The 19,421-nt window shown below is 38.1% G+C and overlaps 1 protein-coding gene across 1 annotated transcript in view; it reads right to left on the minus strand.

Moving 5' to 3' along the window:
- Positions 1-467: 467 nt before the first annotated feature.
- Positions 468-19,421, minus strand: part of LOC126237392 (histone acetyltransferase KAT6A-like) — a 295,463-nt gene continuing 276,509 nt past the window's right edge. The window contains exons 15-16 of the mRNA XM_049947479.1: positions 17,834-18,223; positions 468-7,619 (exon numbers count right to left, since the gene is read on the minus strand). Coding sequence (XP_049803436.1) covers positions 4,605-7,619; positions 17,834-18,223 — 3,405 coding nt within the window. The 3' untranslated portion in view covers positions 468-4,604. The remainder of the gene's footprint in view (positions 7,620-17,833; positions 18,224-19,421) is intronic.

The following is a 19,421-nucleotide window of genomic DNA, read 5'->3' on the forward strand; positions in this document are numbered from 1 at the left end:
TATATTCATGTGCATAAAAACCCTGGCTCAAGAAGCAATTATTTCATAAAATGTTGTTGTAGCAAGTGCCACTTATACAAAAATGTCAAACAGGCAATGGGTATCTGTAGGCTACACACAGGATATTGAAAAATGTTAAACCTTAAAACCTATTCGAAGAATAACGTCAGCCAGATAAAACTAAGTCACAAATATATATATATATATATATATATATATATATATATATATATATATATATATATATATATATATATATTATATAAAACACAGACTATACAAAGATAAAGAGGGACATATTAAAGGATTAATCCTGACAACTGCCTTAAGTGACTCAGAGCAAATGTACAAAACCTAAATCAGGATGAATGGATGGAGATTTCAACCACTCTTTAATGTGTGTCTAGTGTAAAAACAGGATATGGTTTAATGGAGCTAAGGATGTTTTTTTTATGAAACATTTCTTTTTTTTTATTTTACAGTGTGAATGTATTAACAGCTTTTAATCATTCAGCGTATATACAGCCTCACTAACATGAGCAGCTATGAAGAACATTTTCACAAATTTGTGCCACAAGGCAGGGCTTCTAATCTTTATTACATGTATTTGTGACGTCCCTACCTTAGCATTACACAGATTATGTACATTAAAAAGAATCACTAAGATTTATTGTTTAGTTCTCTTTTAATATTGTTTTCATAAAAATAATTATTATAAGAAATGTACATATAGAGACAAAAACTTAGATAAATATAGCTTACAGCCAAATACTTTTTGTATACCTAATATCACTTTTACCCATATAAATATTACACATAGCACAACAAGCTATTTTATCAGTGATTTCTTGCTCTATAAATCTAGAACTAAGGACAGCATCAAGTCCTTCCCAGATGTTCTAGAAAACATAACCCTAGACAGCAGGGACAGACCAATGACTCGCATTTATCTTCAAAACAGCCCTCTTTCAGTCAATAAATGTCAACAAAAGCTAACAAATAGTCAACACCTCTTAGTCTCTCTTTAAATTATATTATGTTGAGTGCCTTACACAACACATTTTATTAATATAGTTCTTCAACAGGATAGTCAAAGAAATTGTCAGTTCACACATTACAGAATAAAGGAAATGTCTTAAAACAAATCATTCACTTTATACAGATAAAAACATTCACAAAGCAGAAATTTGTACCATGTGAGCTACCAATTTTTCAATTTCTTTTTTGTTTCGTTTTACATTCTCATTTGTCCTTTCACGCAAAACAGCATCCACTCAGAATATCACATTCCATTCATATCAGTTGCACAACACATACCAGAATTTGTACAATGATCACACATCTCTTATTGACATCCTCAAAATACAGTCATCAATATGGAACACAATATACATCATTAAACAACAATTGCTCATAAAAGTATCACTAATCACAGTCTTAATGGATTACTGCTCCCAGATAAGAACAGCAGAACAGTGTTTATTTACAATGATTACAAAATTACATTAAAAACCTAACACTGCAACATTTAATGTACAGATTTATGCAGTAGTTTAGCTGATAGTAAAAACTATCATCTAAAAAAATTTGAAGTCTTCAGGTGACAAACATAAATATTTAACATATTTACCTCAGCAACAAAAACAATATTTATGGCTGCTCAACAGTCTATTTTTTGAACTGCACATGCACACAAATAAATACATTAGCCAGAAGTCATTGTTGGTACAGATATATAGCACACACGTGTTGATTTAAAAGGCATAAAATTCTTTAATATACAACCTGAATAGAAAACGAAGATCCAAGCATAGAAAATATTATACAATCTTGTTAGCATGTTTCCTAACATACCGCGTGCCTACTCTTGCCACAGTATGGATACAGCAATCAATATGTTGATTATTAAAAGAGTAGCTGATCATGATGTCAACCACAAAGTCTTAATTTACTTCTTGTACATATGCTATGCACTACAGCACATGTTTAAGAAAGTAACCCTGATTACAAAAGTCGTAAAACACTGCACCACATATCCATCTTCCCAATTGAATGGCAATTTTATCCACACACAGCCATTAATAGCACTTTTAAACTCTGTATAGAACATCCTGACAACATTGTGAATGCTTCTAAATACAGCCAACCAACTGACTCTACAAATGTGAAAGAAAGTAATGTGTAACAGTGTCATGAGAAAAAAATCAAGAGACTTCTCCTCCTCTAAGTAACCACTAAAGCATAAAGTACAGAGTCCAAGCAGACAGAACACATTGCAGTAATGTGCACTGCCTATGTTATAAGTTACATGAATTTCTAACAAAAGGAACGCAATTCAGGAAATGTTTGTGTGTTAGTAATATATTCATTAACCAGAGGTACATTCTTCAGTTGAGTATATGCTTTACCTATTTTCAACTGAATGTGTCATGAGACTGACGTTCAAAATGAAATCATCAATGCCACAATTTTCTACTATCAACTGTATTCTCAGTCCACAGAAGCTCTGGTAGTGTCAACATTCTGAGAATAAAAACCATACAGAATATATCACTCAGTTGTTAAATCAAATGAATAAAGCCTTCCTTTCAACCCATTTATTGAAATCAATGGGATGCTGTCTCTCTGGTTGTGATTTAAGTAGCAATTCCAATTTTATTTTCAAAATTACATCCCACTGACAACACTTACTGCCAAATAATTGAATAAACAATGGAAAACAAATGAAAAACTTGATCACAGTTAAGGGAAAAATTCAATTCTGGCAATTACATAGAAGATTATTGATGATCACAGGAATAAGTGGAATTGTGTGTGTTGCCAGTTACCATTTTGTTTCATTCCTTTTCCACCTGTAGATACAAAATAGCAACTCAGATACAAAATAGCAACTCAGACAATTCATGAACAAGTTTGCTGAGATTCTATCTATTTATGTCAGAATAACTATCACTTTATTTATATACACAACATTCCATGAATCTGAAGAAACATATACAACAATGTTTACTGTTACAAAGACAGTAAGAATCTTTCTGGTGACTTGGAACTTCAGTTACGTGAAAGCTGTCAACAAAATATAACGTGGTCTGTGTATAACAAACCTTGGCAAAGTGTGGGTCACAAGGGGGGGGGGGGGGGGGGGGAGGTGGCAGATTACACTGACAACAGCACAAAAGAAATCCTCTCGGGGCAATTACTGTGATCATTTAGTCTTAAATGACAACTGTATTAATATAACACAAAAGAAACAATGTGTTAGCTTCTTGATAGAACAGGTTTCCACACTGTTCAAAAACTACACTGCATGACAGGTCCTCAGGATCATTTGCTTAATGCACAATTCTATCGCGATATGCTCGTCACAGCCTTTGTATACATTAGCCATACCCTGAGAATTATTCTTCTATTTTTAAGTTAACTATATAAATATTCAGGACAGAAGGCAAAACAAGATAAAGAAGCGACATTCTTTGGGGAGAGACGAGTAGCAATTCAGTAATTATACTATTTTTTGTGTGCAGTATACACCAACGAAAAGGCAGTAATAATATAACCTAAGAACTAAAAAACGGAAGAAATAGCCTACAATTCCCTTCACAAATAACTGTTTGTGTTTTTTCCAGTTATGATTATAAAGCAAACTATAGCAACATTTTCTAACCTATTTCAGTCATTTTGTGGAATAGACTCCTGCTCTGTTCCAGTCTGTATCACCGAATGGTAATTATCTTCAATTTTTGAGTTTCTTATATTCAAAATATTTTTATGGAAAACTGCAAAAAATGCAGGATTTTTCAAGCTACAAAATTAGAGTATAACAATTTCTACAATTTGGACCAAAAATATCACATCAATAATGGGATACGTATTCACTACAAAACCTTCCACAACAGATCTCTCTATTACTTTTTTTCTTCTAGTAGTTTAAACACAATGGATGGCTGAACAAACAGCAGTAGCCACTTACTGTATTGGCAGAATATTTACTAGATCTCTGCCTGGAATGATCGTCCTTTGTTGGAAACGAAATGACGATACAATAGACTCAATTATGATTCTTGATGATTGAAACTTACACTAAAACTGTAATATGAGCCAGTATAATTATTCTCTGGTGATACTTGCTGCAATCTGTCTCATTCAAGAGTTATGTACTGACAAAATAATAATTTTTAGGCATATGAGAATTTCAAGAATTAGTGATATAACAAGGGGAGAGGAGCGGGTGGGAGAAAACACTTTAGCATTAAGAATATAAGTACATTGTTTAATAACATAAACAGGTCTGATGTAACTGTCAGTAAGTGCACATCAGCTACCATGCATTACACTGCACACTTAAATGTTTTTCACGCACTCACACACACACACACACACACACACACACACACACACACAAGAGAGAAAGAGAGAGAGAGAGATCAAATATTACAGAAGGGCAACTCCATACTGCTGTGGACATAATACAATGTACAATACCAGTGTAACAATATTACATTATTTACAATTTCACTTTACATGACTGTCCTTTTAAATGTTGTGCATGGCAATGAGAATCAAACCAAAATTTAACTTGAAAATGCCATGCCAAACTACTGGTCCTACCGACGCATAGTCCCGTTAAGTGGCTGCATTATGCTGCCATTTATATAGCCATATGTAGTGTACATAGTATTTTGCTGTGCAGCCCTCTGAATAGCTGCAGGATCCTGATACTGCGTCTGAGCCATATTCATCACACCCATTTGCATAGGAATTTGTGCCTGGTTGATAAAACCTGCAGCTGCTGTATTTGTTATATAACCTGCAACAGTTCCAGGTGTCTGCTGAGCTGTCATTCGATAACCATTTAAAGTTCCATAACCAGCTGCTGCTACCAAATTAGGATTTATTGTGACATTGGGACTAACTCTGGCAGGAGCAGCTTGCATCTGTTGCACTGTTGCGACACCAGTGCCAGCAGGAGTACGAGATGTGCGACCTCCAGTTGTTGCAACAGGTGGTGCCACAGCAGCCCCCAAATTGCTCACATTCACATTAGATTGGTGGTACTTGTAATAATTAGCAGCAGCAAGTGTCATTTGTGTTTGTATATTGGGAACTGCAGCAGGTGGTGTTGGCAGATTCCTTACAGCTTGCTGCTGCATCATCTGGTGAGTCGCTGCAGGTGGTGGAGTCATGGCTGCATGTGGATGATGAGCAGATGGGACGGGAGGAGGTGGTGTCAGGTCAACTGGTGGAGGAGGAGTCATGGTACCACAGGCATTCTGTGGTATAGCCTCCAGACCATTAGTCAGTTGCTGCAACTTTGCAAGGCTACACGAAGAAGCAGCATTACCTTGCCCACCACCAGATGGCGGGGCTGCCTGTGGTGTGGGTGTTGGTGCAGGAGTTGGCGCAGGTGTAGGTGTGGGTGCAGGAACAGGTGCAGGGGTGTGAGAATGCGGATGGGCAGCTGGTGTCTGCACATAGAAATTTGTAGTGAAATTAGCAGGAGCTGTAACGGAACAGGCAGGAGCCGTGCGATGAGCAGCAACTCCAGCACCTTGCTGGGCTGCAGCAACACGATGCTGGATCACTGTTGTCATTGGCATGCTTACGAAAGTACCAGCTGCACTTGGCTGGAAGGCCTGAGAACTCACTGCCATTTGTGGCACACTAATGTAGTTCGCTTGGGACGATATGATGTTGTGATGATGTGGGTGGTAAGTTGTTTGATGAATTGCTTGCAGTGATAACTGCTGTGGTGGAGGCTGTTGCTGAGCTGCTTGCGATAATGTGCTTGCCATATGGTGCACTGATGGTGGTGTAGATCTTTGCCTGGATTGTTGTTGCTGGAGAGCTGCATGCTGCTGCTGAAGTGTGGGATTGTGCTGCTGCTGCTGCTGCTGCTGTGGTGGTGGTGGTGGCTGAGTCTGCTGCTGCACAGATGGTGGAGTAGACCTCTGTGTTTGTACTGGATTGCTTGAATGTTTATGCTGTGTGCCAGTACTGGACTTAGTGCGGTGATGTTGCATCTGTCGCTGAGTCTTAGCTTGAGGCTGCTGCACCTGTATAGTATGCTGAGTTTGTTGATGTTGTGATATGGGAATATGGATTGCCAAATGTTGCTGCTGGCCTAAGGAAGTAGGCACTAGCTGCTGCTGCTGCTGCTGTTGCTGGTGATGGAGCTGTTGCATACTGTGCTGGGGTGGAGGTGGCTGCTGCTGTTGCTGGTGCTGCTGCGGCTGTTGTTGTTGTTGTTGTTGCTGCTGCTGCTGCTGCTGATGGTGATGCTGCTGCTGAGCAGAGGGTGGTGGTTGTTGCTGCTGCTGCTGAGTTTGATGTTGCTGTATCTGTTGTTGTTGTTGTTGCTGCTGCTGCTGCTGCTGCTGCTGCTGTTGTTGTTGTTGTTGTTGTTGGGATGGTTGAATTTGCTGTTGTGGCTGGTGCTGTATACATTCAGAATATGTCTGCTGGCATGAAGTTTGTGTTGTGTGACTGGTCGTCTGAGGAAGAACTGAAGGGGGTCTTGGAGTCTCAACAGAGTTCTGTGCTGTCATATCATTTGAAGATATAGAAGTAGGAGATTCTAAACCCAACTGACTGACGTCAAGATCACACTGACCATACCCATGAAGAGAATGCACAGAGTTTGTTGTTGAATCTGGAGTATAGACTCCCATACTAGGTATTTCCGGCTGCGAAGGTGTTGGTGGTGTGTGTTTTACGGATCCCGGATTAAGAGGTGTTGCTGGTTGAATGGTCTCAACACTATTATCTAAACGAGGTGTTGTATTGCCACTAGGTATTTCAACAACTTCACACTGTTGTGATGACTGTTTGTCATCACCGGACGGTGCACCACTGTCAGCTTGGTCTTGTTGGCTCATTTCATTACTGAGCATGGTCGACGACTGACTGACTTCAACAGTACCACAATTGGAGCCATCACTACTGTCATCCATAATATTACCAAGTGAACTGGAATGCGTCTGAGTTGACATTGAATTAAGTTCTTTCTCCTCTAATATTATAACAGCTTGAGGTGAACCAGGTGTTTTGCTCTCAGTGTCTTTTAATGTATCAGCCTGTGAACTTGCTTCATTATGTGATGGTTCATTTCTATCATCCAGCTCATTACCTTCCACAGGTTCATTTCTTGAGGGAGCACCTGAAACACTGCAGCAATCCTGTGATTTATCATTCATATTCTCCTTGTTATCACTACATTCAACTAACGTAACAGCATCAGCATCATTATTTTCTGTGATGCTTGCATTATCACCCTCCTCATAATGATCATCATGTTTTTCATCACTTTTAGTAAGATCCACTTCATCTAGATCTGTCTTCACCTGAATGGGCTGCATGTCAGTTTCTTTATCTTCCTCCTCCTCATTTGTTTCAAGAAGTATTACGTCTTCTTTCTCAGGTTCAGATGCCAATTTTGAACAAGGAACAGGTGGTGGTTCATCAATTTCTGCACTAGACTTAGGCTCATCTTTGCACTCTTGAGCTGAGAACTTTTCAGTATCTTGTTCAACCAGCTCCACACTTGGCGATTTTACATTCTCTCTCTGTTCCTCTACTAGGGGCTCTTTTTCAACTGTTGTCAAGAGCTCTTTCGCACTTTCCTGTGGGCAAAAAGTAGTTTCAAATTACTATTACAAAATGACATGCTGCAACTTCTAAGCATACAATGTGGATGGTATACATGATAAAATGTTTTTGACTTCTCCACTTCTGACAGGCTTTTCTAACAGAGTCTTCACTTCAAGAATTATTCAACTTTTGTATGATCTCTGCAATGTAAATAAGAAAACCACTGAATGAAATGCATATTTCCCTATGTTAGCACCATTAAGTTTTTATATACTCGGTTTTATAGCTTCAGGGGCACTTGTTTATCTTCAGTATCAAAACTGGTACACTTGACTGATTTTCACATTCAAATGTGATTATCATGACTGTTTTTTTAATTTATGTAGTATTTATGGCAGTGAACACAGGGGCTTTTATGAAAGAATTACATACTAATTAGTAAATGGCTCTGAGCATTATGGGACTTAACATCTATGGTCATCAGTCCCCTAGAACTTAGAACTACTTAAACCTAACTAACCTAAGGACAGCACACAACACCCAGCCATCACGAGGCAGAGAAAATCCCTGACCCCGCCGGGAATCGAACCCGGGCGTACTAATTAGTGCAATATATTTTATAAAACACAGAGGAAGTAATGGAAAAAACTGTAGCTGGTCGAAGTTAGCATGGATTTGGGATATTCTGACCAGCCTAAATTTCCATTACAACTGCCAACTACCATCTTATTTGTGGTGAATATTTCAAAAACACAATGAAACTTTGACCATTCAGAAACAAGTATACTGATTTAGAGTTTTCTTAAGTGCTTATTAAGGCTCATGAAAGAAAAAATCTAGTCTGGGACATAAATCAGTGTGATCTGTCATATCAAAATTATGAATATAATTAAAGGTACCAGGATTGAGTACCACACACACAGCTCCACATTAGTTGAGCATAATACTTTCAATTTCATCCACCTTCAATCTACATCCTCGTTCCAAAAGAGCCAGTACATTTTATTTATAAAGGTCCCTCTTTATCACAAAAATTGTGCATTTCACTATTACCAGTTTTTACTGTTGGCCGCCTTCAAAAATAATCTGATGTATGTATCAACAGCATAACCTATATATCTACGTAAATAGTAAGCAGTTACTAGGTGTATAGATTTTGACATTGGTACCTACATCAGAATATTTTAGGGTCTGAAGATGGCATTGGGCGAAACCGGTAATTGTGAAATGTACAATTTTTTTGGTCAAGACAGACCTTTACAAATAAAGTGCCTAACATGATCGTGCAATCACTTACAAACTTTATGTCTTCAACTTCCAATGAAGTTAGAACTAAAATTATCTGCTCTACATTTATTGAGACAATATCTGGCACTTGTAGCCAAAAGAACTTCATTTCTTGTTCCTAGAGTTCCTTGACATTAAATGTTATACCTGTGTCACTACCTGAACCCCAATAGCTCACAATTTTAGCAATATATGACTGACATTTATTTTTATTATTTGTAGCCACATTAAACATTACAAAAGAGCTTTTTGTCTCTATACTGATGGTTAACATTTGTATTCCATAATCCCACACTGACATTGGCATCAACAATGTTGTATAAAATGTGTATCTCACCTCAGAAATTGTAATGTATATATACACATATGAACAACAAACTAATCAGTGATCTACTTTGAGAATTCGTTGATTGACATACATAATATAGTAGAAAACCGGGATGGTTCTCCAGGTAAATGATATTGGTAGATTTTGCAAAACCAGATTTTAACACACTTTTTCATACACTACTGGGGAGAGCGATTGAAACTTTTGGTATATGAGGGGTCAAAGTAATGAGGCGGTTGAAGTATACCCGATTTATGGTACTGTGAAACGAATCATTTTACTACAAGCCCTTTACTTTCCATATTTTGAAAGATGGTAGCACATTTTGTTTTTATTCAATTCCTGGCATGTCTAGGCGAGTTTCCAATTTCAGTTTCACACAGGTTGTACTTTGTCTTGTGAAGGCAGTACATGGTAATCGATTCTTCAGCTGACACACAAATGGATCATAAGTTTTAGGTAAATAATTAATTCCGTTCCAGCAATGAACAACTCAAAAAGTTATTGCTGTCCTTCCTAACACGTGGCATCACAGCCATTGAGTTACAAAGCACGAGACATGTAGGGAAGGTCTTTGTTATTCTAAAATTTACCAGTTTTATTGTTGTGGAGTAATGGTCTGCAAATGCAAAAAAACTTGTAATTCATCAAAAACGATCCATAATGTCAAGACAATCTTAAAAAAAAAACTTACTGAAATGATGATTTGGTTAGTACCTTGGGATGCAAAATGAGGAATATTCACATGTAAACATTCAATGATGTGGAAAATATTACTCTAAAATGGTTTCAAGGAATGAGAATTCGCAGCATTCCTATAAGTGGGAACATACTGCAAGAGAAGGCTTGTGAAATCACCCTAAATATCACTTTCACAAATTTCAATGTGTCAAATGGCTGGTTTGATTGTTTTGAAAATTGTCAAATCGTGTACAATAGGATGCCTGGATGACATCGAAATCTTTACAAGATCTCTCAGACATTTAGATGCCAAGATGAGTACAGCAGGTAGGAAAATAGTACTTATTATTAACCAATGCTCTGTACATCCCAAGGAAACACCAGTTCTGAGGAATGTAAATGTTGTGTCCCTTCCACCAGACTGCACATCATCAACAGCCTATAGATCTTCGCATAACACACACTGTTTAAGCGAAATACAGAATAGCAGCTTTCCAGAACTCAAATACATCACAGGAAAAGAAGGAAGTGATGAGAGTAAACATTCTACAGGCCTGTCTGTTGCTGCCGGGAATTCGGTAACACAATAGACTGGGTTAAAATTGTTTCACTAAGGCTGGTTGTGATACAGCAACTGCTGCTGCTGAAGGCAACATTGTAGCAGAAGTAGAATGGAGTGGAACCAAGGATGTTTCTGAAAATCGGACACTCCAGGACTTTATTTCTTGCGAGGAAGACACTCTGACTTCGTCACCCGAGATGAGTGAGCAATGTGTGAAATGATTGTGAAGGAAGACAGTGGGCTGGGAGGTGGTGGTCACAAATGACAAGGCATGATTATTATTATGAGCATTTTTTTTAAAAAAATAAAGAAAGTACTCTGCTAAAAGAACGTAATATACAAATATGTGAGTATTGTATTTAAATTCCTAGCAGGATATTGGTAAACTTGTAATTAAATAGCATTCACACCAACTAAACATGATTGAATTACAATTCTGGGTCCCTTCTACTGTGTACCTAGGCAAATCTCCCATTAAGGAACGTCCCGTTCAAGGAAACGATATCTGGGTCTCCCGAGATTCATTAGCAGTTGATGGTCAGAGTGCAGACACCAATATGAATCACGTCAACCTCTTCAGCATCAACTACGGCCTGAAGATGGCGCATTGAAGCATCGAAACTGGTAGCTAAAAAAAAAAGAAAATCATAAGGAAGCTGTAAGCATTTCATTTTAAACTGTTATGGTCCCCAAGACCTCCAGTCAAAAGGATGGACATACAAAAACCCATCAAAAAGGGGCTTTACTGTATATCCCGCCATGACCATGACAGGGCTGGAGTAGGATGTGCTGGATGTATGCACACATTTGTTTTGCACCTTTTTGAGCAGAATGAACAGTCTAATTACAAACATAAATTTTTATTGAAAGAAGGACAATGCTCACCATTTAAGAAGAATAACTAACTACCTCGTTAACAGAACAAAAATTTATTGACTATTCATCGTCTTTTTAAACAATGGAAATGAAGTCCCATGCTTCTTGACAGAGCTTAGGGAAACGATGCGGGAGACCCGCACCACAGTACTAGGCAAGGTCCTAATGGAGGTGGTTTGTCGCTGCCTTCCTGCCACCGTAATGGGGATGGATTGTTGATGATGACAACACCCAGTCATCTCGGGGCAGGTGAAAATCCCTGACCCCGCCAGGAATCGAACCGGGACCCCGTGTTTGGGTAGTGAGAACGCTACCACAAGACCACAACCAGCGGACTTTTAAACAATAGCAAAGAAAAATATAATCCAGTCACAAAAACAGAACAAACAAAGGAGCTGTTATTCACTTCCTTAACACTCAACATCCCCCGCCCCTCAAAATTATATCTAACACTAAACGTTAACACCTTTGAATAAATCCTGCTCTTTCTGGTGTGTTATTTAAGTGATCATTTCATTTCAGTACCTATCAGTTTGTTTTTGTCCATTTTGCAAACCAAACTACCTTGGGCCTTCTTGATGAAACATTCCAGCTGGAGCATATATAAATTTTCCTTTAATAGTTTCCAAATATGCATACTTTCCATCATATTGACCAATATGCCACTTTTTGTCTACACTTACTGACATCAACAGAAGATTTGTTCTAAAAAATTGAAACAATAGCACAAACCTGTTGGATTTCACCTTCAATACTTGGGAATGCTCCTGAACTGTACAGCTGAACAAACTCTTTCTGTTCTCTATTTTCAATTGAGCATTTAGTGTTCATCTCCGTTTGGGTATGTGGCGAAATTTCACATTCTATCATATGAAATGTCATGCATTAGGCCTTCTACTTGTCCACAATTCATAGGCTTTATTATTATTATTATTATTGTGGCTATTTATAGCATGATTTCTTAAGCATGTGATAGTGCACATCAGCTCAGCCCACAAACTCTTTGGCAAATTATCTCCTAGCAAGTGCAAGCTCAGCCCACAAACTCTTTGGCAAATTATCTCCTAGCAAGTGCAACCTAACCGTATCACTATGTTCTATCGAGGCAATCAGCTATACCATTTTGCTGCAGTGTATATGTCATAGTTACTTCATGCCAAATTCTTTCAGATTCACATAACTGTGAGCTTTCACATGAACAATATTTTCAGCCGCTGTCAGTGCAGATTCTCTTTAAATATTTAATAGTTTGTTTTTCCATTTGAATCTTCCATTTCTTGACTTCTTCTAATACTTCGCCCTTATTTTTTGAGAAACATACAAATTCATACCTGCCCGCTTCATCCATGATACTTATTAAATATCTATTGCCCCTCTAACTTAGTACGTCAGTAGGTCAGGTCCCATGAGACACTATGAACAAGTACTAAACTGGTTGTTTGTTCCTTCGAATTTTGTTTGGAAAAGGGTCTTTGTGTCGATTCACTCTTCAAAGCGTCACCAACTTTTCAGAATGATCCCAGGACTGCTTCCTTCTTTGCTATTTTGTTGCCTACTCTTACTGATATGCATCATCTGACAACACGACAAGTCTAGCGATTTTGTGTTATCTTCTGTTGCCTGCAATGGCAAATAATTTATATATTATGAGCAGTCTCCCACATTCATTGTAGAGTGTTGACGGTGAACTGCATCACAGATAATATAGCAAGGTTGATCTCTGGCACGAATTGTGTATTTTCAGTTATAAATTCTTTAGCCAATCGTATTTCATTAATTATTTTCGTCCTCACTGTACCCCAACCCACAGCTTCAGTTTTACTGCCATTGGATGAAGTTATGTTTTCGCCTAAAATACCTTCATCAACAGATGAAGACTAATTTGATTTGGAATCGTGATGAGTTGCCCCAGAATCCACTAATCAGTTGTCACTGTTTAATGTAACAGTGTCACAGGAAGCACTCTTACCAACTGAATCTCATTTCCTTTCCTCACATTTCTTCTTTCAGGACAATTTCTGGATATGTAACTGACACTGTGACATTTGTAAAAAAGAAAGTACCTTTTTATATTACTTCTTGTCCTTTGTCCTTTTCTTGACCTTCATTCCTGTCCTTTGTTACATTGCTCTCGGAATACGGTTTTTTGGTATTTTTGATTACCGCTATCAGCTTTCAAGGATACTGCAGAATGTTTGACATCATGCATCTTCAGCAAGCATGCATCTTTTAATTGTAGCACATCTAAACTCATCCTCTGGCAAATGGCACAAAGCAACTATTGCATCCCATTCGTCTGGAGGTACAAATGGAAAGGTCACTGCTAGATCTCCACCTTCAATTTTGTCACCAATATTCACTATCTCTGCTACAGTTTTGTTTATCTGTCTTAGATAATATTCCACAGATTCACAATTCTTCATTCTGAGTGCATATAATTTCCTTCCCAGTTACACAAGGAGAAATTTGTTATTCTTTAGGGGTGTATAATTTTTGAAGTTCTTCCCATTGTTTTTTTGGGTTTGTCAAATTTTTTAATAATTTTTGCTAGTGCCTTATCTTGATGTGAAATTTATATCTTTCTGTCAGTAACTGGTGCACCTTCACCAGATTCCATCATGTCAGGCCCACAAATCAAAATCTGTTGGAATGTTTTTCATTTGGTATGACTAAAAAGTGTAATCACTCCATCTAGTTTCTCAATGCTGTATCTGTTGTCCATCATCTCCGTAATTTCCCAAGTCATCGTCACTGTTGTTAGAACTTCACATTTTTCTTTCCTGCATAATTCACGAACACAGCTCAGCTTCAATCTTTTCCAAACATGTCACACAAAAATATTCAGTTGGTATTGGCAAACGTTTCCTCTTTGCTACACGTACAACATTTATATTCACTAACTAACAATAACAGAGTTTTCTGTTGTTTACTAGTTCTTACACACAGCTGTACTTGCATTCTGGTAATTTTGTTATGACAAGTGATGGTGAGCAAATAAGCTGTTGTACAAATAATGTCAGCTGCCTTCATGAGTGTGCCTGTCCTGGTAAGCATAGCCCTGTCCAGTTTTCCACAATCTAATCCCCTTCCCTGCCCATAGAAGGAAGCAGTAGTTCTAAAACTATGACAGTGTTGTGTACTACACTTCCATAAGAAATTCTGAATTATTTCACCTCCTGAAGTGAAGTACTGGTCAGCAATTCTGTCTCATAATTTGATAGTTTTCTCGACATTAGTTTACCACCTAACTACGACCACTGCCACATGTAATACAGAACAATCATTCCCAAAAATACATGCTGTATCAGACATGATCCTGATAACACACTGTGCTACCGTAAACTGTGTGGTAGTACAATTAACAAAACAAGCAATGCTGAGAGCATAGAACAGTAGTATGTTCCACATCAGTGACAGGCCTCTTAGTATCTTTGAATTTACTATGATTATGCAAAAATTACCCTGTATCCCTTATAAAAACATCAATTTCTTTAAGCATAGCCAGATTGCAAAATGCAACAGACCTGATGTGGCAATGAAGTGCTTATGATAGCTACTGACTAAGGGCGGTTTGTTAGTAACCACAGCTCTCCCCCCCCCCCCCCCCCCCATGCCACTTGCTCACCTACTGCAACAACAACAAATCTTTAGCTGACAAGGGTTTTTAAGACTTTGGAAATACATCTACTAGGGATTACTTTTAATAATTCAAGACAAAGTTGGCATATGAAGATACTATTGTGATTGGCTATGTTGGCGTTGCAAATGTTTTTGTACCTTGCTTCCAAATGAGAGAGAGTTATTTGTAAGTCTATTGTTAAACAATCTGTATAGGATTGAGACTGTGTGTTTGGAATTGGCAAGTCGTTGAAACAAAAAAATGCTTCATTCATTTTTCCCTAGCTTGGCAATTGTTAAACAATGTTTCTGCAAATTTGCTGTGTAAATATTTCTATGTGATCTTATTCAATAATGAATACCTTTTAAAAGATGAACACAATGAAATTGAATAGCTCATTTTTAAGAAAAAAAAAAAAACAAAATGTGTTCAGCCTGACGCTTCCGTTAACACTCAAAAAATAGTCATTGTAATAATATAAAGAGAAATCCATACCAGCACATACACAGAAATAATTTTTCACTAATCAAAATCTTTAGGTACAATTACAGGCTGTTTTAAATAACTAGAAAAGGTCACTGACATTACTTTGACAATATCTAAGCTGTCTGAATATTAGAAAGCTAAAGCCGAACTGATTTTCGCAATATTTATTTTTTGATTTGATTCAACCAGGGAAAAAAGAAACAGTGCTTTTACCTTCCTACCAGCCACAATGAAATGAGTTCCTTGTGCAGTAGCTCTCCCTGTCGTTCTAGAAAAGCCAACCAGTACCCTTAAAGAATAAGAGTTCCTTTACTAGGTCTCTGTTAGCCGAAATTTCTTCAGTCATTAGTCACCTAAATATTTTTTTGTGTCTTTTGGCCTCCAGAGCTTCACAATGGAGGATTAAATGAGGTACAGTTCCATCTCCCATACCACATAGCCTGCACGTTGGGACGTCTCTCTCTATCCTCATGGTGAACAGTTGTTTCTTGAAGTCCCCATGGGTTGTCGTTAAACTTCCCAGGAAATTAACCTGCCTCCTACTCATTCAAGCCTAGCATTATGAACTTCTCTTTAAGCCTAGTCTCGGCACCATTAGCTTCACATATTTTTATTTTTGGTTTTTAGTCCAAGGTTCTACATGCTGGCAGGCCAGAGTAGCTGAGTGGTTCTAGGCGCTACAGTCTGGAACTGCGCGACCGCTACGATCGCAGGTTCGAATCCTGCCTCGGGCATGGATGTGTGTGATGTCCTTAGGTTAGTTAGGTTTAAGTAGTTCTAAGTTCTAGGGGACTGATGACCTCAGAAGTTAAGTCCCGTAGTGCTCAGAGCCATTTGAACCATTTTCTACATGCTGCCTCTTCATTCAGCTATGTAGTTTAAAATTTTACTATCACTTTGCGATAGTTAGGGCAGATTATGGTCCAACAAATAGCGTCGCTGCCTCTGCCCTGGCTAGGCAGTCAGCACACTCATTACCACAAATACAAGAGTGATCAGGGACCCACAAACGTTTATCCTGTTGCTTTCCCCTAGCCTTACAAGGTCTTCTTGGTATTCTGCAGCAGACTTAAATCTTGTTGCAGAGGTTGATAAGAGATTTCAGAGTTGCTTAGCTATCTGAATGAATGTGGATGCTACAATCCTTTTAATCTATGTCGATCCTCCTCTGCACACAATCTGATTGCAAATATTTCTGCCTGGAATACTATAGCCAGCTTTCCCTACAGGAACTGCACTCTAAAGAGTGTAGGCAGTAAAACACACACCCTGGCCCCCCACATCGTCATCAGAATCATCTGTTTTTGACCCATCAGTAAACCACACTATGCTGCTGCTTTCTCCATTTTAACAACATGACACTAAAAACACACAAGCAGTGGTGAATGCTAGTAATTTACAAGATACGTCTATGAAGTAAAATTTGATTAGACAGTCTCTATTTGACTAAAACCAGCAAGCTTTAACCATACTTAGAACTCACAGTTTTTTTTGTTATTTAAAGTGATAATTGAATACACTCGGTTGTTATAATTCAAGTGCACCAATTCACAGAAGACCAGCGTGGGCTGTAATTTTCATATGGCAGCAAAACTTGATCTTTATATTCATGCATTAATATGAGACAGATATATACTGGAAGAAAATTTCATTCCAATTTTGGCTACCAGGTGCAAGTCTCGTGCCGTACAGCATCTCGTCAACGTCACCAGTGCTCATATTGACCAAAGTGTGTGCGCGGCAGTTAATAATGAAATCAACATTATTCCTTTCTCACTTGGGTGACCTTATCTGCCCGCATCCCATACCTAATCAATTACATACCGAACATTACTACATATCCTTCTTGTATTCAAAACGTCAGATTTGCACCTGGTGGCCAAAATAGAAGCTAATTTTTTTCCAGTGTAAATCGGTTCCACATTAACACAGTACAAGTTTCACTGTCACACAATAATTAAAGCTCACACTGCAGCTCTGTAAGTAACTGCACTTTCATTATCACCACCTAGCATTTAAAGCCATTTATGTAAACTGAATTCTCAATTTCATTATTTTTCATCACGAGAAATAATTTAGTTACTTTTGATTTAAGTATACTCCATACTTAATACGAGTATGAGACCTGTTACTTGTGTTTCGTTGCAAATGATTTTTTACCAGTCACTTAAAGTTAAAGGAAACTGATGAAAGGCATTAATACATGCACTCTATGCTTCAAGATGGCATCCTAACATTCACTTTTGAGGAAATGAATGCACAACTGAAAATACCACATAATAATTGGATTCAGGTTGGTAGACTGGCTTACACTAGATGATAACGCAATTTTTCACCCAGGTGTTTTAACACTTAGTCAACAAAACTAGGAAATGTTACATGGTAGGGTGAAAGTGGAGAAACTCACCTCTTCATTCTTTTGAAGGGAGGGATTTAGTGTTTCCTCCTCTGTTTTTTCTTCCAACAGAGGTGCTTCACTCTGTTCCTTCTCTTCAACAATATCCTTCACAGGTTCAACTTCATCAGCCTTTTCCTCCTCACTGACAATGTTGGTAATGTTTCCCTTATCTTCTTCAGAACTTCGTTCCAATTCTTGTTCTTTAGGTTCTGAAACTTCAGGGTCTGTATCTGTAACTTCAGATTTATTTATAGCATCCACATTCTCTTCTTTCTCACAAGTTTTTCCTTCTTCAACTTGAGATTCAGCAATTATCACAGCATTTGTATTTTTCTTCTCAGAATCATTTAACTTTACTGATGTCACTGATGCCTCCCCAGTATAACGCTTCATTAAACGCTGCAAAGACGACACCATTAAATGGCACATTAGTTAAATATTGTATGCTATCTCAGTTAAGTTGCGTAATGCAAAACATTATTTTAAATAAAAAGGAATATCATTTAATATTGTGAACAGTTAAATGTTACTATGACACAGCTTTGGGAGTTCTGGGACATACTGATCTTATGAAAATAGTTGAAGAGCTCTCAATTGCCACAAACAAACAACTTGAAGGAAGTTAATCATATCACAAACATATCACTGTCAAACAAATTACAGCCTATGAAATAAAATTCAAATCCAGGCATAACTGTATATCTAGCAAATAGAGATGCAAAGAGTGAGGTGAATATCACTGGGGAAATGCAGATTAACTGATGGAAGCTTCTTACACACAACATACATTCTTTCATCTCATTTTATGTATGTTATATTAATCATTAACCTTTCATTGCTACAGACACACACACTCAGCATTCCACACTGGAGACAGCTATGTTGTTGTTGTATTGTTCATCAATTGCTGCTACCTGTGCTGAGAGATGGCGTTCCGGCCACTATGAAATACACTTCTGGCCATTAAAATTGCTACACCAAGAAGAAATGCAGATGATAAAGGGATATTCATTGGACAAATATATTATACTAGAACTGACACATTATTACATTTTCATGCAATTTGGGTGCATAGATCCTGACAAATCAGTACCCAGAACAACCACCTCTGGCCGTAACAATGGCCTTGATACGCCTGGGCATTGAGTCAAACTGAGCTTGGATGGCGTGTACAGGTACAGCTGCCCATGCAGCTTCAACACGATGCCACAGCTCATCAAGAGTAGTGACTGGCGTATTGTGACTAGCCAGTTGCTTGGCCACCATTGACCAGAAGTTTTCAATTGGTGAGAGATCTGGAGAATGTGCTGGCCAGGGCAGCAGTCTAACATTTTCTGTATCCAGAAAGGCACGTACAGGTCCTGCAACATGGGGTCGTGCATCACCCTGCTGAAATGTAGGGTTTCGTAGGGATTGAATCATGGGTAGAGTCACGGGTCGTAACACATCTGAAATGTAACTTCCACTGTTCAAAGTGCTGTCAATGCGAACAAGAGGTGACTGAGATGTGTAAGCAATGGCACCCCATACCATGACACCGGGTGATACACCAGTATGGCGATGACGAATACACGCTTCCAATTTGCATTCACCATGA

This window comes from Schistocerca nitens, chromosome 2 (assembly GCF_023898315.1).
Source record: "Schistocerca nitens isolate TAMUIC-IGC-003100 chromosome 2, iqSchNite1.1, whole genome shotgun sequence".
NCBI classification, from domain to species: Eukaryota; Metazoa; Arthropoda; class Insecta; order Orthoptera; family Acrididae; genus Schistocerca; species Schistocerca nitens.